The sequence below is a fragment of the Entelurus aequoreus genome, linkage group LG05 (assembly GCF_033978785.1).
Source record: "Entelurus aequoreus isolate RoL-2023_Sb linkage group LG05, RoL_Eaeq_v1.1, whole genome shotgun sequence".
In the NCBI taxonomy this organism is placed as follows: Eukaryota; Metazoa; Chordata; class Actinopteri; order Syngnathiformes; family Syngnathidae; genus Entelurus; species Entelurus aequoreus.
Window position 1 is genome coordinate 65144767 of NC_084735.1, and position 27343 is coordinate 65172109.

The following is a 27343-nucleotide window of genomic DNA, read 5'->3' on the forward strand; positions in this document are numbered from 1 at the left end:
TTTTTTGTAATGTTAAAGCTCAGATTAAAACTCTGTTTAGAGAATTTAGCCATGAGCGGCCCTGTATGGACACATACATTTAACATAGTGTTGTCAAATGAAATTTAGATGAATGTACTTTTGTACATGTATTAGAATACATAGTTTTTTATATCCATTCAACTTATTTGTTTGCTGATTTGGGGGAAAGTGTTGTCTCGTACTTTTTATTTTACTTGTTTACTTAATAATCTGCAGATAAAGATACATGTGGTGGACCCATTATATCAATTCTATTTTAGATAAAAAATTGTATACATTTTGCAATAGAAGAGGTTAAATTGCTCAGTTAATGACTGAACCTATTTTTGTTCAAGACAAATGCCCAGTATGTTGCAATGCTAGATAGTAAAAAACAAAAAGGCTGGGGTTCAGAATTTGGCAAGGTATTTCTTCTAATGTGGACCATGCAGAACCAACCCAACCCTGCCATAAATAAATACTGACAAAACCTTGTAGGGAACAGAACACAGAGTGTGCAGACAACAGGGGAACATTGCAGAAGGAAGGTAGGCTATTTACTATTCAGCCCAAAATATTGAACAGTATTTTTTTACTGTATGTACTTTTTGATCATTTCAGAACTACAGGCATGTTGATGTTTGTATTGTTCATCCTTTTCCTAAGCGAGACTTCATCATCAAACCCGTTCTCAGTAGGTTTAATCTTATTGGTAGATGGATAATATATGTTTCAAAATAAGCTTTTGTGCATGTTTCCCTATTGAAAGGGATGTGGTCCAGAGGTACCAGCTCTAAAAACGGAGCATCAAGAAACTGGAAAACAAACTCCTCATCGGAGCTTGGCAGGTGGAATACTTGCAGAGGCACAGATACTTCCGTCCAATTACACCCGTAAATGTGTCAACTTCCGCTCCACACACGGATTCAAACGACAACAATAGTAGCGTGGGTGCGTTGGACAGCTCTAATATGACAACACTTCCACCAGCAGGAAGCTTGATCGTCTATGACAGAGGTACAAAACACTGTAATGCAGAGATCTTCAACTAAACTGTTTTGGGGGCCACATTTCCAGTAAGCTACGGATCGGGGGGGCGGACTTCTCCTTTCACTATTTACTTTGATCTAATTTTGTATGCTCTGGAGAACCACAGTTATTTTGATTTTAGTCTATTTATTTTGTCAGAGTTAAAAGAGTGATCTGCTGTTTTTAAGGACCGTCTGCAGAAAAGCTAGTCAAAGATCATCTCTATGACAGCGCTTTAGCGTTCAAGAATATGCTGCAAAAATGCGAGTCTCTCGCAAGTTTTGAACTAAACTCGCGGTCCATCAGTTGAATAGCCCAAATGATGAAAAAGAAAGGACTAAAATAGAACCTTAAGAAACACCACTAGTATAACTAAAAAAGTTGACCTGACTGCATCTGAAGTAAACAAGCTACAGCAACACCTTAGTTGCAAAAATCAAATTACGAAAAAAAAGAGAGGACTTAAAGCGGTGTCTTGAGGAACGCCTAAAATATGTAAATCAAAAGTTTAAACCCCAGTGTTTTTTGTTTGCTAACAAGGTTAAAATGTCAATGCAAGATCCGCCAATGGGTTAAATGTGGTTCAAGTTCCTCTATACAACAGAAGCACTCTAGTGTGAATTTGCTGTAAAAATGTTTCTTTCCCAAATTTTGAACTGAACCTGGGGGCCATTATGGTATCATTCCCATGCCTGATTTGGCCCTGAAGCCACTACTTGAATAGCCCTGCTGTAATGACTCAAAAACTAGATATCAATATTAATCAGAATATGTCATGTTTTTAGACTGTTCCGAGCTGTTTGACAGAATAAAACCACCAAGTGGTTTTTACCGAATCAGGCCCAAATCACACCAGGAGCCATTCTTGGTCTACTGTGATATGGATGACGGAGGAGGATGGACGGTTTTCCAGAGACGGCGCCATGGAAAAGTTGACTTTGACAGGTTTTAAAAGAACTACGAGCGTCATGATATTATAGCAAAATTTACAATAATGTGTTCTCCAGAGACTGGGTGGACTACAGAGACGGATTTGGAGACTTCAAACTATGGAACGACGAGTTCTGGTTGGGAAATGAACACATGTATTCTCTGCTCTCGGAAGGTAAATAATAAAAACTTCATGTATGAGCAAAAGTGTTGGAACATCTGGTCATTAGATTGTGGTGTTTGATGGGTCGAGGTCAGGACACCGAACACACAAAAAGGGTCTTACCCCAAACGGTTCACACAAAGTAGGAATTGCCTAAAAATAAGATTATGCAGAACTCTGAGGTATTGCTCAAAATCTGTTTGCATAATAATCAAAGATGATAATTTGTGTGTCCAAGGTAAGAACCTGGTGAAGATCGACCTAATGGACTGGGAAGGAAAGAGAAGTCATGCTTTTTATGACAACTTCTATGTCACCAACGAGGCTGTATGTACCACATTTCAACCAAGGCCGGCTCCTTGCATAATAAATCTATGGCTGTGGTTGTTTACAATTTATTAAGCATCTCTAGCACAGATGAATAAATGTTATATATTTTCTATGGTATGTCAATTTTGTGGAACTTCTGAGACGCTTTAAATTCCCATTTCAGGATCGATATCGCCTTCAGTACGGGATGTACAGCGGCCGAGCTGGGGATGCCCTGGCAGGTGGTGGAGGCATGGTAGAGCAGTGGTCCGCCTGCCTCAGTGGTATGCAGTTCAGCACCAGGGATCAGGTTAGTGTATCGATTCATGTCGTTGTCATAAAGTGATGTTTTTTTCAACTGATGTTTCTACGGTCATTACCAGGACAATGACCGCTACATTCAGGGCAACTGTGCACAGGAGAATAATGCTGGTTGGTGTACAACAGGTGAGACCCTATTAATACACTATTTAGTGACTTGGTACTCAACTGCAGAAACTTCCATCTATTATATAGTATTATGGGGGAATCCTTTCTTTGTAGAAATCAGTCATTTTAAGCTATTTGGGTTAAAAAGAAGGCATCTACTTGAGGAACTGTGGTCCTAAGGGTTCACTATTGATTTGTACCAACCTGCACATTCTAGAAAAAAACCCAAAATGTTGCTTCTCAAGCATTTATTGTTCACAGAATGTTGTATTTACAAATTGTTGTTTTTTAATCCACAGATGCCACGTCGCCAACCTGAACGGGAAGTTCTACCGCAGAGGGAAGTACAAGGGTCAATATGACAATGGCGTGGTGTGGGGCACATGGAGGGGTCTTTGGTATTCGCTGAGACACACAACCATGAAGGTGCGCCCTCTGCTTTTCCTGGACGCCATGGGCAGCGGCGGCGGGGACGTTTAAATACGCAAAGCATCACATGTCATTCACCTTGATGACAGACTACTGTTTTTATAACTCTTTGTTCAAATAATCACTTAATACCAAAATGTAATGTAACTCATAATAAAAACAAATTGCATCTCATTCACAACTTATGTTTATGCCTTCAAAACCTAGTTATAGCAGGGCTTTATTGACGAGAAGTGTTCATTGTTACAAAAGAGTGAAAATAATTACATCAAACTTGACACAATTACAAATAAATGATATGAATAAAAAAATAACTAAACGTGTTACTTTCTTTCTTGCAAGAGTGACACTACCATGATTTCATATATCTAAAATAGGACCACAATCAGAAAGAATAAATCCTTACGTTTAGGGAGTGTCTATTTTTCTCTTTTAGTAACATCCATTTAAAATAAAATATAAAGCTTTTTTTTATAGATTCTGCCAAATAGTACAGTACTTACTTTAAAATCACTGAGAACAGATAATCACAGATATAGGAGACAACATTAATTTCCACCACCTTTGTGTGCTGAGGAAAGGTTGAGGTCCGTCATCGTCTTCTCTGTCTCACTCAGCCTGTAAGCAGAGCGTTCAGCGCTGGTGTAGGCTCCAGCCCCAGGCAGCGAGTGGCACTGGTCTTTCCTGTGCTCTGATGACGACACACTGAAGGTGGAGCTGCGTTGACGCCCTTTGGCTCCAGAGCAAGACTGAGCCTCCTTCAGTTTTCTGGCCAGCATGTTCCTCTGTATAGGTGACGGACCACGTCGGTTCCAGTTCTGCTCGGCGCGTTCCACATTGAGATGGTTTGCTCCTTGTGGGCTGACGGGACTTGTGGCTGGACCACCAATTCCTGAGATTCCCATCTGCCTGTCTGTGGTGCCACTGCGGTCCAGATGTTCCTCAGAAGTGTTGGTTCCTGTGTGTTTTACTTCATTAGTATGTGAAGGAATGGAGGTTTCTATCCATGCCTTCCTCTCGTTGCATCCCTGGGCTCTGGAATCGCTCCAATTTGGGGTGCCATGCTCTGGAATGGGGTAAGAGCTAAATGATGACCTCTCTCTTCTCTCTTTGGTCCAAGAGTTTCCTTCAGGGAGAGTCCGAGATCCCACCTGAACAGAAAATAAAAACAATAATGTGCAAAAACAGACAAAACATACTTCAAGTTAAAGGGGCCATATTATGATTTGTTTTTTTCTACATTTAAAAACTTCCTTGTGGTCTATATCAGTGTTTCTGACCCCTTAGGGCCAGGGCCCATTTTTGGGCCAAAATATATTTTCTTCAGTTGTAATACACTTTTCCACCACTTGTGGCAGTAGTTACAATCTCAAACAAACAGAAGAAGTCTGGAGCTTAAGTCACAGAGAACTTTCTTAAGCGCAAGAATTAGGACTAAAGTAGTGAAGCTGTATTTTATTTAATTAAAAAAAATATATAATTTATAGCATATAACATTATTATGTATTATTAATTTGGTTAGAATGTATTTATTTTAGCACTGTGTAATGGTTTAAACATGTATTTTTCTTCAGCTTTTATGAGTACCTTCTTTTTCAGTATATTTGATTTTTTTTTTTTTTAACCAGCCTGACCTAAGCTTTGATAAAAATGTTTGTGATTAACACATATTTGCATATCATTTGACAAGGTTTTAAACTGTATGTAGGTTAAATAGCAGTGACGTGCAGTCACTAGAGGCAGGTGAGGCGGGGCCTCACGTGCCATTATGGAAAGAAAAAAAATGTAAAAAGAAAAAAAAAAAATTAAATTGTTATATGTATCCAGTGATTATACTATAAAGTTATTTTCCATTTAACTTCACCAGTTTTAGATTATTTTTATTTAAAATCGCTGAATTTTCATATTTGCCGTTCAAATACTGAGAAGAGACGGTGCGGTGATCAGCAGCCAGTTGAGGCACGTCACTCAGTTGTGCCTCAACATGGATTGCGCAATGACTCGGCTAACTGCTGGCCTGCTGTGCAGTGAGACCGTATTGCTATATGAAATATATAATACATTTCCATAGTTTAGTTAGCTGAGGTATATAATGTACAGTGTATTTTGTCAACAACTGTATGTGTGTAACGTATTTCTTGTGCTGAGCGATCATAAAACTGCTGCGAAGACACACTGGCTGAGGCTCGCCTCGCAGTAATCCCGCCTCCTTGTGCCGGTGCACCCCCGCCGTAGAAAACGGGGGGTAGGGGGGGCGTTGCATGTTATATCAACTAAAGCCCACACTTAAACTTTCCACGTGCAAGATTGAATCTATTGTAACCTATTTTTATGGGCTTTCCTCTTTGTGATGTTAATTCCTGTTACGCGCTGTTATACAGTATATGCCTTGCGCTCTTATTTTGAAGGCGCTAAGAGCGGAAGTGATGACACGTTGGAGTGGAGCCTACTTCATTTATAAGTAAAGGTAAGACCATAATAAAGTTTTTTTTATTAAATGTGCTTTTTTGTGTGCTACAGTTTGTATGTGTAAAGTTAAAGTTAAGTTAAAGTACCAATGATTGTCACACACACACTAGGTGTAATGAAATTTGTCCTCTGCATTTGACCCATCCCCTTGATCACCCCCTGGGAGGTGAGGGGAGCAGTGGGGAGCAGTGGGCAGCAACGGCGCCGCGCCCGGGAATAATTTTTGGTTATTTAACCCCCAATTCCAACCCTTGATGCTGAGTGCCAAGCAGGGAAGAATGCTGGTATGAGCTTTTAAACATAACCCGTTAACTGCTGCCAATCAAATGGTGAATAAAATACTCTTTAGGGTTCATATGTTTGTAAATCTGACTGTGATGAAGTCAGTGCCTCACCAGCCATGAACCTCACAGCACGTCACTGTTAAATAGAATGATTGAATATGATTCAAATCAAGAATAAGATTACTTAATCAGTTTTAATGTTACGCGGGCCACGGGACCCTCCGTAGTGGAAAAGTTGGGCAAAAAGGTTAAGGACCCCTGCTCTACATAACATTTAATGGTGGTGCTTTAGTCCATATGTTGCATAGATTTTGTTTTACAGACCATCTTCAAGCCGCTTTCTGACTGACATTTTGTGGGCAGTCTTATTTACGTGCTGAAGCCCTCATCCAGGCCAAGCTCCTTAGATTGCGCCTCATCCCGTCAGCCATGTTGTAGTTATTCTCTCTCTCTCTCTAGGTCGTCCTCAGACGAGCCTTCCATCGTTGCTTCCAGTCATCCCGATTCTCCATACATTTGGCCAGTTCCTTGGTACTCTGAGCTCCTGCATCCCTCTTGAGTATGTCCACGTATGTTAGTGTGGGACGTCCTCTTGACCGATGCCCATGTGTTGGTTCCCACAGTACCAATTTGCTGGCTGGCAGCTCCTGATGCCTTTGGCAGTGCCCTGCTAGTCTCATTCTCCTTACAGCAATCTTCTCGCTCACCCTTGGTATTCCCCTGTAGAGGACTCTGTTGGTTACGTGCGCACTCTTGTTGATGTTAAGCACTGCACGCAGCATCCTGGTGTAGCAACCATCCAGAGACCTCTCCAGGGTTGGCTTCAGGGTCCAGCATTCGCTGCCATAGAGGAGAACGGACTCAACTGTCGCGTAGAAGAAGCTGAGTTTGATTTGGCGGGGGAGGTTGGAGCTCCATACACTGGTCATGCCGTTCAGGGCCCTCCATGCAAGTGCCTTCCTCACTTTTAAATCCTGCTCAGTTGAGTTGACCCATCCGCCCAGGTATTTGAAGTCCTCAACTTCTTTCAGCACAGTGCCTCCTGCTGTTATCAGAGGTTGATGTTCTGGTGGAACATTGTAGGTCATGACCTCAGTTTTCTTGGCATTTAGCCTAAGGCCAACCTTGGCGCACTCTAGCTCTACCCTGTGTAGGAGTTCTTGTGCTTGTTCCACGTTGTTGGAGAGCAGACTGATGTCATCCGCATAGTCAAGGTCTGTCAGGACCACTGCCGGTTGTCGACTCGACTTCCTTGGTGTCAGCGTGAAGCCAAGTTCCTGCTCTCGCCCATTTATTGCCTTCCTGAGCGCATGATCAAGGACTATGATGAAGAGGAAGGGGGCTAGTGTATCCCCTTGTATAACTCCAGCCAGGATGTCAAACTCCTCGCTGTTGCCATCTGGGGTCACCACCCTGGCCCTTGTTCCTGCGTACATGGACTCTATTGCTCGGAGTAGGTTCGGAGGAATACTGTATGCCTTCAAGATCTTCACCATCGTGCCTCGATGTATCGAGTCAAATGCCTTTTTGAAGTCTATGAAGCATAGGACTGCAGTCAGGTTGTCCTTCCTCACCTCCTCAATCAATCTCCTAAGTGCCAAGATCTGGGCTGTAGTTGTTCGTCCTTCTCGAAAGCCGTTCTGATTTACTCTCAGGTGAGGGTCGATTGCATGCCGGACCCTGTTTAGGATCATGCGGTTGTAGACTTTCGCAGTGATACAGGTCAGGCTGATGCCTCGGTAGTTGTCTGGCTTCGAGAGGTCTCCGGATTTGGGCACTGGTACGATGTTTGATAGAGACCACATATCAGGCAGCCGATTGTGCAGCAGAGCAAGGTTGCAGAACTCTAGAATGATGTCATCAAGATCACAGTTCTTCACGACCTCTGGGGGTATGCCGTCCGGGCCAGCGCTTTTTCCCACTCTTACTGTGGCTTTTGCCCTGGCGAGCTCTCCGAGTGTGAAGGGACCATCGTTGATGTTCAGGTTTGGGAGGACTGATGGTATTTCTTCTTCCTCAGCTGCGTCTGCTGTTTCTCCCAGCAGCCTTTTGAAGTGACTGGACCAGGTTGTCACCCTCTCCTCCGGGCTGTGTCCCTCCACCTGTCCCTCCTTGGTCCTCTTCCGCCCCGTCATCTCATTGATGACCCTCCAGGCCTCCCCATACTGTTGTTCACCTTGCGCCGCCTGCACCCTCCGCACTCTCTCCATCAGTTCTTCCCCTTTGATGGTATCATAGCATTTGAAAAGAAACTGTTTGGCTTCATTCAGCTCGCCACGCCTCTCCACAGTTGGTTCCCGCTCAAAGTTGAGGCGGGCTTCCTCCACCATCCCTCGTGCTGCTACGACCTCTGGGTGTTTGGATCGTTTGGAGGTACTGACTCTCTCCATCATGGGCACGTACAGCCTGGTCGCCTCCTCATTCGCAGTGACGAATCTCCTGTATTCTCCACTGGCCTCCGCTCCCCTGTCCAGCTGCTGGAATCGTCTCCTCATCTCCTCTGCGTATCTGGTTTGAAGGCCAGGGTCACTTGAGAAAGCTTTCCAGTTATACCGGATCTTGGGACTTGGTTTGGGGACCCTGAGGCTCAGGCAAACTCTCATTGAGACCACACGGTGGTCTGAGCCCACAGAACTAAAAGTGCTGTATGGCTCAGCATTCAGGATGGAGTTCCTCCATTTCTTCCTCACTAGGATGTAATCTAGCTGCCGTAGTGTTCCTGAGGCTCGGTCTTGTAGTTATTAGTGCTTAAATATTGAGCGTACTGACAGATAGAAGTTAGATGTATAGGCTACTTTGTATTCAAAATGGCAACAGCGGAGGATTTTAGCATGCATGTGCATGTACAATCCAGTCTGCCCTACAAAAAGACGATAGAGAAAAAATTGAACTTTGTGACTACAACGTCAGACAAGAACTGAATAAAAATGGCGGACTCTCACAAAGCTTTTCGGGCAAACTGCTACTATATATGTAGATATCCGCTGGCGTAACAAAGACGAATTATGTCAAAATTGTCGCAAATTACAGAGACAAGAGTGTTTCATAAATATCTCCGCCATGCCTCCATGGTTTGGATTGACATTTTCAGGAGTTACGGGTAACCCAAATACACAAAAACAGGCGCCAACAGGTAAGAAAAGTTGTTTTTGCATATTATGACTCCTTTAAATTTCATAGCTAACCTGTGTCATGCTCCGCTCTCTGAAGGGTCTGCAGTGTCCTGAAGATGAAATTTGAGGTTTTGCGTCCGTAAAACTGGATGTCCGGCGGAAATGTTGATTCTTATGATAAGTATTTCCCACTAAGCCACTCCTCTCTACCATCTCCACCCAGTCAGCAGTGCGGTTGAGCCACTTGGAGGTGCCACCGCTCGCGTGACTAGAAACCGGGGGACCTAAGACGAGCTCCACCTTGGGGCTCAGTCGGTCCGATGTGATCCTGGACGCCTGCAACGGTAACTCAGAAAAAGAATGGTTGCGTTCCTCCTGTGTTGGAATGACGGAGCCGCTCGGTGACACGGACGTCCCTACCACGGTGTCCTGAACTGGGCTTGAGGACACATGGTAGAGCTGGGTGGCCTCCTTTAATCCCTTCTTCTTCATTTCTTTCAGCTGCTGCTGAGCTAAGTGATAACTGGGGAGACATTGCACATTTTACACCAATACGACAACAAATGTGCCGCAAAATAACGCATGAGTCAAATACGCACCCAAAAATGGGTGGCAACACCTTCTGAGCTGTGGGAGACAACCTCTCTGGATCTTGTGAAGGAGGCATCACCATTGTCTGAGAAAGAGGCCCCATGTCCATCTGGGTCGAACCGACGCCAGCTGGAGGCCCTCGGCTATCGGCAAAGCACGGCCTCTGAAGGCTGTTACCGCAAATGGAGGCCTCATCCGAGAGTTTTCGCCCGCCAGGGGAATGCATGGAGCCTCTGCGCACAGAGCTGCACGGAGGGGTCCGACACAGTTTCCTCCACACGGTGATGACCACAGTGGCCAGAATGACAGCAAGGCAGAGGGATATACCGGCCACTACCACCATGTGACCACCCAGGGGTGCAACTCCTGCGAGGACCGGGGGGAGTGATGGCGACGGAGCCGGAAACACTGCAAGGGAAAAAGGCAGACAACAGTAATTCAGCACGAGTCTGTTTTGCTTTATCTTTAGCTTTTTTGGAAACACAAACTCACACCACATAATCCTACTCAGTGGCGTAGTGGTTGGAGTGTTCGCCCTGAGATTGGTAGGTTGGGAGTTCAAACCCTGGCCGAGTCATACCAAAGTAGGGCTGAAACTAACAACTAATTTGATAATCGATTAATCTGTCGATTATTACTTCGATTAATTGATTAATAATCTGATAAAAGAGACAAACTACATTTCTATCCTTTTCAGTATTTTATTGAAAAAAACAGCATACTTGCACCATACTTATTTTGATTATTGTTTCTCAGCTGTTTGTAAATGTTGCAGTTTATAAATAAAGGTTTATAAAAAAAAAATAAAAAAAAAGTAGCCTCTGCGCATGCGCATAGCATAGATCCAACAAATCGATGACTAAATTAATCGCCAACTATTTTTTTAATCGATTTAATCGATTAGTTGTTGCAGCCCTATACCAAAGACTATAAAAATGGGACCAATTACCTCCCTGCTTGGCACTCAGCTTCAAGGGTTGGAATTGGAGGTTAAATCACCAAAAAGGATTCCCGGGCGCGGCCACCGCTGCTGCCCACTGCTCCCCACTGCTCCCCTCACCTCCCAGGGGGTGAACAAGGGCATGGGTCAAATGCAGAGGACAAATTTCACCACACCTAGTGTGTGTGTGACAATCATTGGTACTTTAACTTAACAGTGTTGGTACAGCACTTGGATTGAACTGCTTCAGTTTCAGAAAGCTTATTTTACTGCTTCCTTTAACCCTATTAGTATGGTTTTAATTTAGGTTTTTGCAAATTACAAGTGTGTCGTAGTGTTTGTGACATCGCCAACTAGTGGCCTATCATGAATATTACCACTTTAGTGGATCTTTAACTAGAGTTTTTTTGCAGTATACCTGTGAAAACAGCAGAACACTCCTATTATATATAGAATCATTGACTAGCTTTTTTGCAGTAGATCCTTAAAAACAGAAGACAAGGTCCTTAAAAATAGCAGAGCACTCTTGTTTCAAAGAGGATCTTTGATTGACGTTTTTGCAGCAGATTCATAAAAACAGCAGATTACTCCTGCCATATAGGCTCTTTGACTAGCATTTTTGCAGTCTTTAAAAACAGCAGAGCACTCCTTAATTATGCTTTGGATCTCAATCCCCGGATTGCTAATAATCAAATGCTAATAATCAAATGTAAACAATCAAATGCAGATACTTTTTCTTATGCCTTCTGATCTCTCTCTCTCTCTCTCTCTCTCTCTCTCTCTCTCTCTCTCTCTCTCTCTCTCTCTCTCTCCCTCTCTCTCTCTATCTCTCTCTCTCTCTATGTCCACTACTTGCTGTCCATATCCTACCCCCCCCCCTCCACACCCCTGATTGTAAATAATGTAAATAATTCAATGTGATTATCTTGTATGATGACTGTATTATGATGATAGTATATATGATAGTATATATCTGTATCATGAATCAATTTAAGTGGACCCCGACTTAAACAAGTTGAAAAACGTATTCGGGTGTTACCATTTAGTGGTCAGTTGTACGGAATATGTACTTCACTGTGCAACCTACTAATAAAAGCCTCAATCAATCAATCAATCAATCAATGCTTTATGTACACCAAAAAACATTATCAGAAAAAGGGAATGTAATATTCATGCTAGGCCACTAGTTGGCGATGTCACAAACACTACGACACACTTGTAATTTGCAAAAACACGAATTGAAAAGGACAATAATACAATAGGACGTAATAAAAACATAGATCACAATACAACTAAAGGTACCTCAATTTACGATCTTAATTGGTTCTGTGAGGAGGTCTTCACTCAAAACACTTGTATCTCAAATCAACATCTCCCTATGAAAGGAATTGAAATTATTTTAGTTGGTGCTTGACCCCCCGCAAAACAGCACCATTCTAACATGTAACATACCTTTTAGAAAGCAAAAGCAAAAACAAAATATTTAGATAACAAATAATGTATAAAACAATACAATAGAACAGTGATTCTCAAACTGTGGTGGTACACGAGCCCCATCTGGTGGTACGCCAAAAAAGTCTGTAAATATGTACTGTATATGGAGTATCATTGTTGATTAAGTTTGTGTATTGTGTGTAACGTTACAGTGGCCAAAAACATTAAATATACTCACTAAACAAAACCTCTGCCTTGTTTTTAATGAATACTTAGGCCTACTACGCTACTGTATTTGTTGTACTGTACTGTAATGTTGGTCATTATGGTGGGAGTTGGAGAGTCAAGTGTTTTCAGAAGTGGTACTTGGTGACAAAAGTTTAACAACCAGTGCAATAGAATGTACTACTAACAACTACAGTAGTTGTATCAAGTAATGTAATAATAACGTACAGTATACATGCTCAATCATGTAAATCACTTGTCAATTATAGTAATTCAAAATATTTCAACCAGTCAGATTGCGGGGAATTCACACCACTACAAGCAAGCTGATCCAAACGGCATGAGCATTGAGACACTGAAAATTAGCAGGATTGCCGTTTATTTCATAAAAATGGCTTTTAGGTGTGCATGGGGCACTAGTAATATGGGTATACAATATCCGGAGTAATTTCCATCCCATTTCAAAAACCGAAGACAAAACTACGAGAAATGTCTTTGTTGGATCAAAGCTTGCTTGTTTAAGACCACATTTTCAAATAAACGTGAAGAACATCAACAAGCACAATGCTGTTTGGTCAAAGGTTAGCTCAGCAATTGAGAAAGACATATACATATGCTAATTTGTCTGAAATTCGAGCCAGTTTTGACAAAAGTGTGAAACATAACGACAGTAACCAAGGAGGCGTGGCTTAATCTGAAGCATCCATTTACCTTGGAGAGTAGACTTCGACGCTATCTCCTTCCGGCTGCTTCTCCGTCAAACACACCATCAGCAGCGTTTCCAAATTTTGTTGGGCAAATGTCCGCCGTTTAAATATTTAAATATTCTTGGCTGGCGTTACACTCATTTTGCCTCAATATGGTACAGACTAGCAGTGATATGCTTCAATTGCTTTGCCAAGTTGGCGACACTCTAGGTCATGTTATTGATGTTTTTTTTTCTTTAATTCAACAAATATCATCTACTTCTTCTCAGCACTGTACATCACACTCACTTCCTTCCTTCCAATGCTTGGAAAAACAAAGGTATGTCAATCTCTAGCTATAAGCTAATGTTAGCGAGTGAGACCGGACGTTTTAGTCGGATCTTAAGGGGTTCAGTCAGGCATTTGCTACGCTAACGACTATGGTGTTTGTAAGTCAAATTTTTGCTCGCAACTTAAAGCATAACAATTCGCAGAAGGACAGCTCTTATCTCAAAACACTTCAATTTCCATTAATTCTTACTGCATGTTGGAAATTGTTTTGATAACTGAACAAAGGTGGTTTTGTGTTCAATCTTTAAGGTTCCATTGCAGTTTTTTTTAGTTCCACTGCCTCAAAGAGCATTTTAACAATGCATCTACTAGACTGGATTGGGTTTTGACCTTTTTACAATATCAAAAATATCACAATGGCAACTTTAGATTTTTAATTACATGAAACACAGACAGTGAAGTGCAAAGTGGAAAACAGACTGACCTGCACAGTTTTCCAAGGAGCAGATGGACTGTTCCTTTACCATGCCCGTGCATCGCTTGCCTTCCACCCCAGAGGGCAGCAAACACTCTCGCACACGTTCCCTGACCCCTTCTCCACAGCTCACACTGCATACAGTCCACTGCTTCCATGGCCCCCAAGACTCTTTACCAGAAAGCATGACCAAAATGGGCCGAATAGCAAATTTGAAACATAATAATTAGGGGTATAACGATTGATCGATGAATCGATATATATTCCTAAACTTCAAGTATATCGATCTGGTTTGCGCAAGTTTGCCTTCCGAAAGATATGTATCGATCTGAGCTCGTTTTAAAAGGGAATCGATTGATTTTATCGATACTAGAAAAAGGAAAACAGTGCGTATAAGAACGGCAGACTTATATAAAGTTCAGCACTGGTATACATATAATGAAGACGTTAAACGTTAAGTCTATTTTCCTGCCTGTGGCCTCATCAAAACAAAGGTGGCAGATAACTACCGTGGTCGAGAAAGGTCATGACAAAAGCAAATGCCACAAGACAATAGTGTAATATCTGTGATATGCACGTGTGTGCCTTCAAGAGGTGGTGCTGTTGTGTGTGACGTGTGCGAAAGCGGCAGAGTGAACGGAGTCGCGCGAGAGTTTGGGCGTCTGTCTGTTGAGTGTCTAAACGTGAGTTGTGGCGAACGGCAGCTTTTATTTACGTGCGTTTTGACTCCCTGAGTTTGTTACCGCTTGTTAATCAAGCGTCTGAGAGTGTTTCTCCTTACCACTGCGGGGCACTACAATATCATAACTTTCAGCTACAGCACGATTGCAAAAGCCATAACAAATACAAACTATACAACCCAATGATAAACCACAAAAGAAGCAACAGACAAAACAGAAGTGATAGCAGAGCAAGTTATGGCGACGCACCAACTTCCGGAACACAAGGAGAAGTCATTTTATCAAAATACAAGAGATGGTTAAAGGAGGTTATGTAAATTAGGACGCGAGCGGCCAACACCATCAGCAGGGATGAAGGGGCATATTTGCTTTTGCACACCTGGGATGCTGTTCTTAAAGGGCGACGCCAGGGAAGAGAAAAGATACTGTATGGCCGGGTCGAGGAAATTTATTTAGCAGGTAAATCTACTGTTAAAATGTTGGTGACTGTAGTTTTAGTGAAAATGTCTTGAATATTGAAAATGTGAGCCGAAAAGGTTTCCTCTTGTTAATTCAACCTAATGTGTTGGTTGCACTTTATTCAAATAAGATGTGAATGCATCGGCCATTAATTGTTATTTACTTGCTTGTTTGAAGCCATAATTCATTTATACATAATTCCCTCAAAAGAAATAACAGAAATATAAGACACTTCACCCCAAGTGTCCAGTATCCACTAGTTACTTCAGAGTCACACTGCTTTTTTTTTGTTGCTGAAAACTTACTGAATCGATTTCAACTCACTGAATCTTTTCGGACCGTATCGTTCTAAAAATGAAATTGTCCCTGAATCGTATCGGCAACCACAAATATCGAATCGAATCGTTGTTAAAAGGAATCGTTACACCCCTCACAATGATATCAAGATGTGCTAGGTTACCCACCTTCACTCCTGTACACCACCAGGCAGGTCTGAGCAGGACTTGGAGAGCGGCTGTAGTTAAACACAAAGCGGAAGCAGTACTTACTCCTTCCAGGGTAAAAAACCGAGCAGTTGAATTCTGTCTCATTCTCTCCCTGAGTGAGCCAGTTGAAGGCCAGCGGAAGAGATGACGGCTCCTCCTGTCCGAATTCCATCGCTGCCGTTCCCCCTGCTCCCATCCCGGAGGAGACGGTAACACCTCTTCCAACGACGGCGTCTTTATACAGCAACACTTTCCCATTAACGTGAGCGCAAGGTGGCGATACTAGCTTCACACTCACAGCGCCCTCGCAACCGCTCCTGTAGGCATTAGCGTTTTCCACCAGCAGCTTATAGGAGAAGATGTGGGACAGGTAAAGAGGCCCGGAGCTCTTCACCTCCTGCGCGGAGTGTAGGGAGCGTAGGGACACTTGGACAAAGTCTCGCTCCGTGAAAGGGAAGGCACAGGGCAGCTTGATCAATTGGGAATGGAGAGGTTTGATTGGATGTCGTGTGCGGGCTTGCACCTTGTTGATGCCCTTTCGTCCTATCTGGTTGTACTCCATGTAGCTGACCTCTAACAGGAGAGCGGGGTCCAGGGTGGCCGAACAAGGCTGGAAGTATTCATTGGTGGATATTCCAATCTGGAGGGACAAAGAAGTGTGTAACATTTGCGTTGAAATTGTAGCTTCAGTTTGTTTGTGCTTACCTGAAAAGATCCTGAGTCGTTTGCATCCCGCTCGACAGCCATGTGAAACGTCGGCCACTGCACCTGCAGTTCTGAACTCCACCACCAGGTGCTCTCCAAGCGCCCGGTCGCATTGGAGTGCACCTCCATTGAGGCGCTGGTCTGCCTCAACAGGAAGCGAAAAGTTCCCGCATACAGGAAGCAGGAACAGTTGAACTCCACCCGACCCGCAGACCGGTTGTCAGGGAGAGTCCTGGTCAGGAGGGTGGCGTTGGTGTCCATGTTGATGAGAGACAGGCTCATTTGGCGAATGAGGCTGCTGTTACTTTTTGTGCTGAAGTCCACAAACACGCTGGCGTTGCTAAGGGCAACATGGAAGGAGGGCCAGATGTTGAGCCCCGCCAAAGCTAGACGTGAATGCACACAAATATCACATTGTTGAGATATGTCTTATTTATTCTATCATTGTGACAATATTTATTAAATTTCTTCAAATTTCTTGTAAAAAAATTAAATAGCATAAGATTTATGTCCTATTTTTGACAGTGGTCCTATAAGATACCATTGTAAGTCCACTGGTCCCTAGTAAGTCAAGATCAACTGAAATATACGTTGACAGTATATTATTCTGCTCGATGAAACTCAATGATCATAATACACAGCATACTTGTATTTTTAAGGTGATACAGCCAGTGTGACGCATACCGTATCCGATGAGCCCCAACAACAAGGAGAGCAGCGAGACGGTCTGTGGCATTCCGATGTTTTGTTTTGCTCTTACGCCGCATGGTCCTCTTCTTCTACCATCCTTGACCTCTACAAATAAGATGTGCATCACAATTTCTACGGTCTCACGTCATCCAAAACAGACAGTAACGAGCAATACATAAAAGCAGGATTGTGCAATGTGCGACCAGATGGCCTTTGTTGGCCAAGCGTCACATTTTAATATTACAAAAACAATATAAATAATGGGGAATGCTAAAAAAGAATGTTTATGCTATTAACGCAAAGCTTGCATGTGTTTTATCTTTAAATTCATATTACTTCTTAAAGGGGCTGTGTGCAACCTTTGTGCAGATGCCTGAAGGGCGCTAACTTTCCAATTGGGCTTGAAAGTAAAGACAGTGCCTTGTGGGTCTTGCAGGCACCTGAATAGCTTATTTACATGGCTGAATGCAAGACTATGTGCTGAAGTTGTGTTCTTTTCTTTATAAAGTTCCAATCATGGCGCGAACGTCATTAACTGCCACAATCGCTACCACGATCGCCTCGGGGGTGGGGGGTGGGGGGTGGGGGGGTAATTATTTGGTGAATTTTTTTAATTTCCACGGTGAAAGCAATCAATCAATCAATCAATCAATGTTTACTATAAAGCCCTGAGACGATCAAACATCACTTTTAACGCCATCACCTGGTAAATGTTGGTGTGTTCACTGCATTTAAAGACTTTTTAAATCAAAAGCATGTTTTATTCAGTTTCACACATAGCATTTAGTAAGATGTTAGCGTTAGCCAAGCTAGCTGCGGCCTACAAACAACATACAGTACATCATTTTGGAAGAAAAGCATGTTGTCTGTTCACTTTAAGTCATGGGTAAGCACAAAAAAATAATGAGTATTATTTTCGGGAGAAGTAGCGCAGTGGTCAAAGTATTTAAAAGTAATAATTGGCTTGGGTTTTTTTCAAGGGAACTTGCTTATGAAATGAGTCTGGGCCCCCTCATTCCATCTCGAACACATAATAGACGAAAGCCATAGATCACACGTAATTTGAAGGGAGGACAATAAGCCTCAACAGACTTTGCATTCTGAAATTCTTCAACGCTTTAAATACTGACTCCGTTGACGAGATACAGGCAAGTTTGGCCTGAACAGTAGCAGCATCTTACTCAAATCTCTTGTCCATTAAAAGTGATCATAAGGATCAATTCCATACATTTTACTTTTTGTTTTGGGGTAGCGAGCCTTTGGAATAGGGTACAGTTTGTCTCTTGATTTTTTAATTTAATTTTGTACGATGCATTTTAATCAAGTTTGTTGCTCTCGCTTTGCTCACATTACCACAGGAACAGTACAGCCATGTAAACAAAAGCTTTGGCCAACAAAAATGGCTACCTTGGCACCACAATGCATGTGTTGTAAGCATTATAAACCCCCTTTTTCGTCTTTCAGCACGTAATGACGTAACTTTGCCTGTGCGTAACACACACACACATGCAATAGCTTTGTGTGTTGTTAGTTAATTACAGCGGTTTGGCTAGCTAATGTTAGCTATCATTGAATTAAAAGTATCAATATAATTTGTAATTGTGAAAAATATAGACACATAAAAAATATATATGTTTTGATAAACCACTAATGATAACATAAAATAGCCGGTGGTGTTCTTAATTATTAAATGTTTTGGTTTTAGAAATTCACTTTGAACAATTTACAACAGCCATTTAACATTTTGCATTGTTTTAGCCCCGGGGTCAGCAACCCGTGGCTCTAGAGTCACATGCGGCTCTTTAGCGGCGGCCTGGTGGCTCCATAGAGCTTTTTCAAAAATGTATGGAAATGGATAAAAAATGCGGTGAAAAATATGTTTTTTTTGTAATATGGTTTCTGTAGAAGGACAAACACGACACAAACCTTCTTAATTGTTAGAAAGCCCACTGTTTAATATGTTTGTGTTTATGCTTCACTGATGACCGTTTTGTCCAACTAATTTCAGCGGCCCTTGAACTCACCATAGTGTGGACTGTGACTCAACAGGTTGTTTACATGTACAACTTTCTCCGACACTGCCACAGAAAGACGTGTTTTATGCCACTCCTTCTTTGTCACATTTTGTCTACCAAACGTGTTATGCTGTGCGTGAATGCACAAAGGTGTGCTTTGTTGATGTTATCTTTTGTGCTGAGTGCTAATCAGGCATATTTGGTCACTGCATGACTGCAAGGTAATCGATGCTAGGCTAGCTGTATGTACATATTGCATCATTATGCCTCATTTGTAGCTATATTTGAGCTCATTTAATTTCCTTTACTTATGTGTATTTAGTTTATTTTTCCATGTTTAATGCACATTATCAGTATGTAATATTGGCTGCATTTCTGATAGTTGTTTGTGTGCCATGTTGTTCCAGACCACAGCAAACGTTAACCAGCTTGCAAAGATTGTAAAAAAATCCATTAGAAGAAGACAGCCTGCCGTTTCCTTTAACTTGGATATACACATCTATACCTTTGGCCATTCTAAGACAGTCATTTCATTTATCTCACCCTCTGAGAAGTTTTACTAATGTTTTTCAATGTTGTAAAAATGTGTAGAATAAATATTACATTTCAACATTTCTGTCAACGAAGATTTGCGTCAGCCTGCGACACTAATATAGCTAATTAGCCACTTACATCATGTGTTGCCATCATTATGACATCATGTCTTTTAATTTTTTGTATTTGTGGTACAATATGACTCTTTCAACATTTTGGGTTGCCGACCACTGTTTTAGCCTATAACAAAAATAAATATAAAAATAAAAATGTATTTTTTAGTATGCGGCACTCATGGAATTAAATTAGACACACCTGCATTGAGGCAACTAACACTTCACTTACTCGATTAATTATTTGAATAATTAATCAATCAGAAAAAGATGGCTTGCACTTTGTGGTTGTCCTGTAAATTCCTGGGCATATAAATATTTTATAAACATTTCAAAGGGCTTCCAAAAGTCTTCCTAGACCAATGGAGACTATATACTTGAAAATAGGAGAACACCTCTTTAACTTTACTGCCATACCTTTTTCTTTTAATTAATTTTCGTTTTTAATGTCATGGGGAGGTACTTTATAGAATTAACAGCGCTTCCCTCCACTGAATAGGACATCATTATTATTATTATAATTACCAATATAATATTAACTCTCACTGAAACTAATTTTCGCCAAATATGTATTAGTTGTTAATTTGGGATATATTTGTTAAAGAAAAGGAGGTTAACTAATTAAGGTATATCCTCATAAAGCCTTCCTTTAAAATAAAAAAAAAATGTCGTGCACGCGCAAATTAGTAAAACTTGACGTTAGTTTAACAACATGTTGAAACAATTGGTACTTACGTCTCCTGATTCATTACAGCAACATTTATCCACTTTTCTCGGTGTTTTTGGTCCATTTTGAGAAGATTTTTTTCTTAAAAAAAGTTTGTCTTTATCTTTCAAAAGTATCTCGTGCGTGGGGGTGCTCCCTCCCACACACGCACAAGCAGTGTCGCGCGCTGCTGTTGTGCGCGTGAGCGACAATGACGTCATTTAATGCTATTGTATTAGTTTGTTGGTTTTCATGCCTCTTTTCTAATTGTTTTGTTGCCTGTTGTTATTTTACTCCTTGTGTTATTTACTTCCCTGACTTTAGAAATAAAACTACAACTTAGAAGGAATGTGAGGTGACAACCACATCTCTCCTGGCACAGTAGAGTCTTTGCCAAGTAGGAAGTTGAGAAATCATTCGAAGGTGTAGAACAGGGATCGGCAACCCAAAATGTTGAAAGAGCCATATTGGACCAAAAATACAAAAATCTAATCTGTCTGGAGCCGCAAAAAATTTAAATCCGTATATAAGTCTTATAATGAAGGCAACACATGAAGTAAGTGTCTATATTATCTATAATAGCCTACTATCAAAATGACTATGTGTCGCAGGCTGAAGCAAATCTTCGTGGAAATATAATATTTATTCTACACATTTTTTACAACATAAGAAACCATTAGTAAATCAAAGGCTACTCAGAATGTGAGATAACTCCTGGAAATTACCGACTTTTAATGGTCAAAGGTATAGATGTGTGTGTCCAAGTTAAAGCTGTCTTCTTTTAATAGATTTATTACAATATTTGGCAAGCTAGGTAATGTTTGCTGTGGTCTGGAACAACAAGGCACACAAACAACTATCTGAAATGCAGCCAATATTACATACAGATGATGTGTCATGAGACATACATCCATCCATCCATCTTCTTCCGCTTATCCGAGGTCGGGTCGCGGGGGCAGCAAACTAAGCAGGGAAGCCCAGACTTCCCTCTCCCCAGCCACTTCGTCCAGCTCATCCCGGGCAATCCCGAGGCGTTCTCAGGACAGCCGGGAGAGATAGTCTTCCCAACGTGTCCTGGGTCTTCCCCGTGGCCTCTTACCGGTTGGACGTGCCCGAAACACCTCCCTAGGGAGGCGTTCGGGTGGCATCTTGACCAGATACCCGAACCACCTCATCTGGCTCCTCTCGATGTGGAGGAGCAGCGGCTTTACTTTGAGCTCCTCCCGGATGGCAGAGCTTCTCACCCTATCTCTAAGGGAGTGCCCCGCCACCCGGCGGAGGAAACTCATTTCGGCCGCTTGTACCCGTGATCTTGTCCTTTCGGTCAGAACCCAAAGCTCATGACCATAGGTGAGGATGGGAACTTAGATCGACCGGTAAATTGAGAGCTTTGCCTTCCGGCTCAGCTCCTTTGTCACCACAACGGATCGATACAGCGTCCGCATTACTGAAAACGCCGCACCGATCCGCCTGTCGATCTCACGATCCACTCTTCATGAGACATGCAAAACTAAATTATATAAAAAGAGGATAAAAGTAAAGGATATTAAATTAGCTCAAATATAGCTACAAATGAGGCATAATGATGCAATATGTACATACAGCTAGTCTAAATAGCATGTTAGCGTTTATTAGTTTGTGCATTCACGCACAGCATGAAACTTTTGGTGGACAAAATAGACAAAGGAGGGGTGGAATATTTTACAAGTAAATCAACTGTTGCGTCACAGTCCACACTAGCATCTATCCATATCTTGACAAAATGACTTGTGTGTTGTTCGGGAACAGTTGATAATGGTTATGTGCAGTAAAACTTTTCATGAACTCAACTCACCTTAATGTGCATGTGTTCCTAAATTTGTGTTGGACGTCTTAGATCAAGGGTGTCAAACTCTGGCCCGCGGGCCAAATTTAGCCCGCCGTGTAATTTCATTTGGCCCTTGAGGCGATATCAAACTAACACTAGAGCTGGCCCACCGATTATATACAGCGGCGGTGCCGCGGTAACACCGCATTCACCGCTAATTCTCATACTTGCCAACCCTCCCTGGAGACTCCCAAATTTCAGTGCCCCTCCTGAAAATCTGCCCCGAGCTGTCATCACGTCCGCTTTCCATCCAGTACAACGACGTGCTGGCTCAGTCACATAACATGTGAGGCTTCTGCATGCACCAACACCAGTGAATGCAATGCATACTTGGTCAACAGCCATACAGGTCACACTGAGGGTGACCGTATAAACAACTTTAACACTGTTACAAATATGCGCCACAATGTGAACCCACACCAAACAAGAATGACAAACACATTTCGGGAGAACATCCGCACCGTAACACAACATAATCACAACAGTAAAAATACCCAGAACCCTTTGCAGCACTAACTCTTCCGGGACGCTACAAAATACACCCCCGCTACCCGCTGAACTGCTTAGTAATCCCTTCGCATTTGATATGGAAAAAGCACCAATTAATCTCCAAATGGAGCTGATTGAACTCCAGTGTGATGACACACTGAAGTCAAAGTATGATGCTGTTGGCGGTGCAAAGCTTCCACAATTCATCCCTGACACAATGCCTCAGCTCCGCAACCAAGCTGCTCAATTGCTCACCATGTTCGGCAGCACTTATCTATGTGAGCAAATTTTCTTCTCAATGTAGATGACGAAAACGTCTCACAGGATACGTCTGACTGATGAACACCTTCATTCGATAATGAAGGTTGCCTCAGCTCAAAGCCTGAGCCCCGACATTAATGAACAAGCATCCAAGAAAAGATGCCAGGTATCTGGCTTGGGCACATCAGATTAGATCAGTGTGTTGCAAACTGAGCAGTTTAAAGTCCTGAATGGTTGGTTTATTCATTGTTATTTTATTTTCAAATTTATCAGCCTGTGGAAAAAGTTAATGTTGATATTTACCTTAGAAGGCTGCAAATAGAAAGGAGGCATTCAATTTTTATTTAAATTGTAATTTGGCATGCCATTGATATTTTTAAATTATTATTATTATTATTTGAAACTCGATTTTGCATGTCACTATAAAGTTATATAAGCCTTGCTTGTTCAATATTCAATGCAAAACTTGTTTGGGTCCCTATTAAAAGGTTAATTTGTTCAACCTTGGCCCGCGGCTTTGTTCAGTTTTAAATTTTGGCCCACTCTGTATTTGAGTTTGACACCCCTGTCTTAGATGAAGAGAGCAGTTAAGAATAGATTTTGGTTTACAGAGTAAACAAGTAAAAACTAAGGTTTTGGGCATTGTTTTCTCTAAACACAGACACATTTGTCCAAATATATGACCAAGGACTCGCATTATTGTGGGTTTCTTGGACGTAGTCTTTATCACTAAAGGAAAAATCTAATCCGCGGGAGACAATCTCTCTGCCATTTTCAAGTATTTTTCTTTTTTTTTTTTTTTTCAGGAAAAGCTACTCATTAAAAAAGTAGCCAAGCTGCTGGAAAATGTAGTTAAGCTATGTAGCTTGTTACTGCCCATCACTGCTAGCATTTTAAACAACATTTTCAGGTACACACATCAGAGTAATGTATTTTGGTTATTGCATGTTACAGTTAGCAAAAGCTTGTTTAGCTAATTTAGCAGGTATACACCTCAGTGTCATATACTTTCGTATTTACCTAATGCTAACTGTAAGAATGCTATTGTTAGCATAGTACTGTTAGCTTGCTAGCTTTTTTTTTTTTTTTTAGCTCATATTCTTGTTACCTGACGCTATCTGGCCAGCATGCTAAATGTTAGTGTTTTAGTTCAGCTTTAGATCTTCAGCATTCACATGAAAAGTCTACCGAAGTTGCATCTTCTACTTTTTTGAAAAGAAATCTATATATTGTACAGATTTTGAAGGTGAGTACTACAACAGTGGCCCCTGCATCCTTTGATTTGTCAGTCTGTGGCCATCAGTGGAAAAAGTTTGGGCACCCTTGGTCTTCGGCATTTGCAGAATTACACACACAAACGCACTCTTAACTGTAGAACGATCCAAATAGCATTATTGCATTACTTTGCTGAGCTAGTACAATAAAATGCAACACTAAACAATGCCCTTGTGAGGAAATCCGTCAATTTGGTTAAAAAACAGGATCTATTTTGCCTATAAATTGCCCACACAGCAGAAGACTGCTATACGGATCCGCCTTCAAGTCGCCCAACCCGCGTTACTGTCACATTCGTTTTGGCTCCGCCTAGAGGATACAGCTCCGCCTCTGAAAATTGTACGGTCAGACAGCTGATCCTGAGCGGACTCGTGTCTGATTCGCATACGCGGACGCGACAAACCAAACCGGCGCGCGCCTAGAGTTATAGGCTCCGCCTACGCGCGCTGAGCCGACCAATGTCTGCACCCGCAGACGTGGACGCGCCTACTAGCGTGTACGCGCATGAGCCAAGATCTCTGGACTTTCTTTGCTGGAACACGAACGTAAGTATATATTTATTGATTTATGACGTGCGTCTGACGTCACGTATACAGAAAATTCGAAATGGCTGCACGCGGTAGGTGAGGCCCGAGCGAAGAAAAGTGGAAAAGAGTGTTATTCGTCAAAAAACCCACACAACGACAGTCATTTTTTCGCAGTGCTATTGTAAAATTGTCTTTTATCTGTGTTTTGTGTTCCGGGGGACCCCGACTCCAGAATGTGAAAGTTTCCCGCGTGAAGCCGGTGAGTAAAAAGTTCAATACAGTTAACTTAGGCCATCTTTTGTAAGAGGCTGTGAATGTGTGTAGGTTACATGCTACGATATTCCACATATTTCCAACTGCTTGAAACGAAAGCGTATTACTTTATTGTCAGTGTTGTTTAGGCCCAGGTCGCTAACGTTACTGCGTTAGTCAACAACGTAACGTTAACGGAGTGGAAACAGCCGTTCTTTGCCATTAATATGAGTGTGTATTATTTCTTTCTTTGTTCTTTAGTGGAGCTCGAGATCCTGTTTACTGTGGACTAGCTGTGTGTGACGCCATGTTGTTTTTGTTTCCATTACAAAAAAAAAGGTATGTCTATGTGTTTTTTGGCATAGTTAATTGTAGAAAAAAATAAAAAATGAGGTGATGTGAGTGGGAAAAATTGCTGCACATATTAAGGATCCTTTTTGTTGATCTATATTTTTGTTATTAGCTCATGTATATATTTTATATGCTGTTTTTTATTTATTAGAGACTATTTTATGCTTTATTTACCGTTTTTTATTATTATTATTTTATTTACTATTATTATTATTTCCACATGTAAGCATAAATAATTGATCATATTAGTACATTGTTTGATTGCTTTGCTTAATGCATTCCATAATTTAATTCCACATACTGATATACTGAAGGTCTTAAGTGTTGTACGTGCGTACAAATGTTCTAAATTACATTTCTCTCTAAGATTATTTTTCTCCTCTTTTTTTGAGAAGAATTGTTGTATATTCTTGGGTAGCAGGTTATAGTTTGCTTTGTTTATAATTTTAGCTGTTTGCAAATTCACTATGTCGTGGAATTTCAGTATCTTTGATTCAATAAATAAAGGATTTGTGTGTTCTCTATATCCAACATTATATATTATTTTAACTGATCTTTTTTGTAACACCGTTAATGAATGAAGTGTACTTTTGTAATTATTTCCCCATATTTATACACAATAACTCAGATATGTAACACTAGTGAACAGTAGAGAATATGAAGTGATTTTTGTCTAGAACATGTTTTGCTTTATTCATTATTGACGTGTTTCTTGCTACTTTATGTTGTATATTTTTTACTTGAGATTTCCAGTTCAATTTATCATCTATCATTATACCTAGAAATTTGGTTTCATTTACTCTTTCAATTTCTATTCCGTCTATTTGTATTTGTGTTTGACTTTCTTTTCTACTGTTACCAAATAGCATTATTTTAGTTTTACTGAGATTCAAAGATAGTCTGTTTTTTTCAAACCATCTTTTTAATTTGTTAATTTCTTCTGTTATTATTTGTATTATCTTCTGTGTGTTCTCTCCTGAACAAAACGCTGTTGTATCATCCGCAAATAATACTAACTTTAAATCTTTTGTAACTTTACAAATGTCATTTATCTAGACATTGAATAATTTAGGTCCTATATTGATCCCTGAGGTACACCACAGGATATATTTAGCGTTGTAGACGAAACCACCACATTAATATTAAAGATATGGTTAACATTCTTAGTGCTAAAGATATTCCCCTCTCCTTGTATCCCTTCTCCCAGCTCCACCGTCTCGCCGAGTGCCAGCAAGAGTCATGAGTACTTGTCAACTTGACTCCTCAACTGGAGATAACTTTCTAGGTAAAGACTGATCTCCAAAATAATATCTCAGCATCCAGTAACCATGGTTAACAGATCACAACCATTTAATACCAATTTATCTCCCTTAGCACCTCACCATGGGGAAGGATGTATTCATATGCCTTCACCAGCACATGCATTAAACATGCAGAGAGTTACACAAGGTAGGGACTGATCTCTGTATGACATTTCACCTGTTTGCTCTTTAAATACCACTTTTAATGTTTTTTATTTATTTCGATCATATTGTTAAAAAATGTGCCCTGGGGCTGTTAAAAAATGACCTGCAGGCCGCAAATGGCCCCCGGGCCGCACTTTGGACACCCCTGGCCTACACGAATACAAAAATAGAATGATAGTACAAATATAATAAGAAAACAATGTCAACCTCCCAAAGTTGGGTTATGGATATTTATTTATGCCCCCCACCCCCAACCCCCCGCCGCCGTCATCCAACAGAGCCAAACAAGTACTCTGATCAAGGAACCAAATAACGATATTTTTTAAACATTTTGGATGTCTTGCACACCTATACCCTGATCACAAATTCATAGTTTACGCACCTTATTTTAACCACCTCCAGTAACTTTAAGTCATGTTTTTTTTTTCAAATGTAATCTCCTTAATACCTATCACATATTTTGTATTGTGTAAGCATACTTGGCTTTGGATGCTTCCTACCATAAACAAAACGTATCTGTCTTGTAATCTTGTTTGATTACAGGTGCTGTGAGTAAAAATGTGTTGACAAGGTCAGCCACGGACGCTGAGGTCACCAAACACGCCATCAGGTGGTTCAACTTGGCGGGGGATCGGGCAACGAGGAGACGAGTCCCGCTTCCACCTCCTCAG

At 41.3% G+C, this 27343-nt stretch overlaps 2 protein-coding genes across 4 annotated transcripts; one reads left to right on the forward strand and one right to left on the reverse strand.

Moving 5' to 3' along the window:
* The first annotated feature begins 631 nt into the window (after positions 1-631).
* Positions 632-3564, forward strand: fgl1b (fibrinogen like 1B). The gene is given in 10 exon segments (XM_062046677.1): positions 632-694; positions 770-796; positions 798-1017; positions 1815-1974; positions 2037-2134; positions 2361-2449; positions 2616-2741; positions 2815-2878; positions 3041-3056; positions 3160-3564. Coding segments are annotated over 10 exon segments (1044 nt in total). The 3' UTR covers positions 3341-3564.
* LOC133650904 (thrombospondin type-1 domain-containing protein 1) lies at positions 3120-20349 on the reverse strand. Of its 3 annotated transcripts, none has more exons than XM_062048661.1 (8): positions 20214-20349; positions 16811-16921; positions 16127-16512; positions 15485-16061; positions 13807-13968; positions 9755-10154; positions 9228-9678; positions 3120-4440 (listed from the first exon to the last, which is right to left on the reverse strand). In XM_062048661.1, exons 2-8 carry the CDS (start codon positions 16860-16862, stop codon positions 3838-3840), a joined length of 2631 nt encoding a protein of 876 aa, XP_061904645.1. In that variant the 5' UTR covers positions 16863-16921; positions 20214-20349; the 3' UTR covers positions 3120-3837. The 3 variants fall into 3 exon arrangements, with proteins under 3 accessions (XP_061904645.1, XP_061904644.1, XP_061904646.1); XM_062048660.1 differs by having other exon boundaries at positions 15401-16061; XM_062048662.1 differs by lacking the exon at positions 13807-13968.
* Between the last annotated feature and the right edge of the window lie 6994 nt (positions 20350-27343).

Coding starts and splice junctions, on each gene's coding strand:
- LOC133650904 (XM_062048660.1), bottom strand. CDS start 16,862: ATGCCACAGACCGTCTCGCTGCTCTCCTTGTTGTTGGGGCTCATCGGA. Junction 16,513..16,810: donor GTTGGGGCTCATCGGATACG/GTATGCGTCACA, acceptor ATTCACGTCTAG/CTTTGGCGGGGCTCAACATC. Junction 9,679..9,754: donor GTGTTGCCACCCATTTTTGG/GTGCGTATTTGA, acceptor ATGTCTCCCCAG/TTATCACTTAGCTCAGCAGC.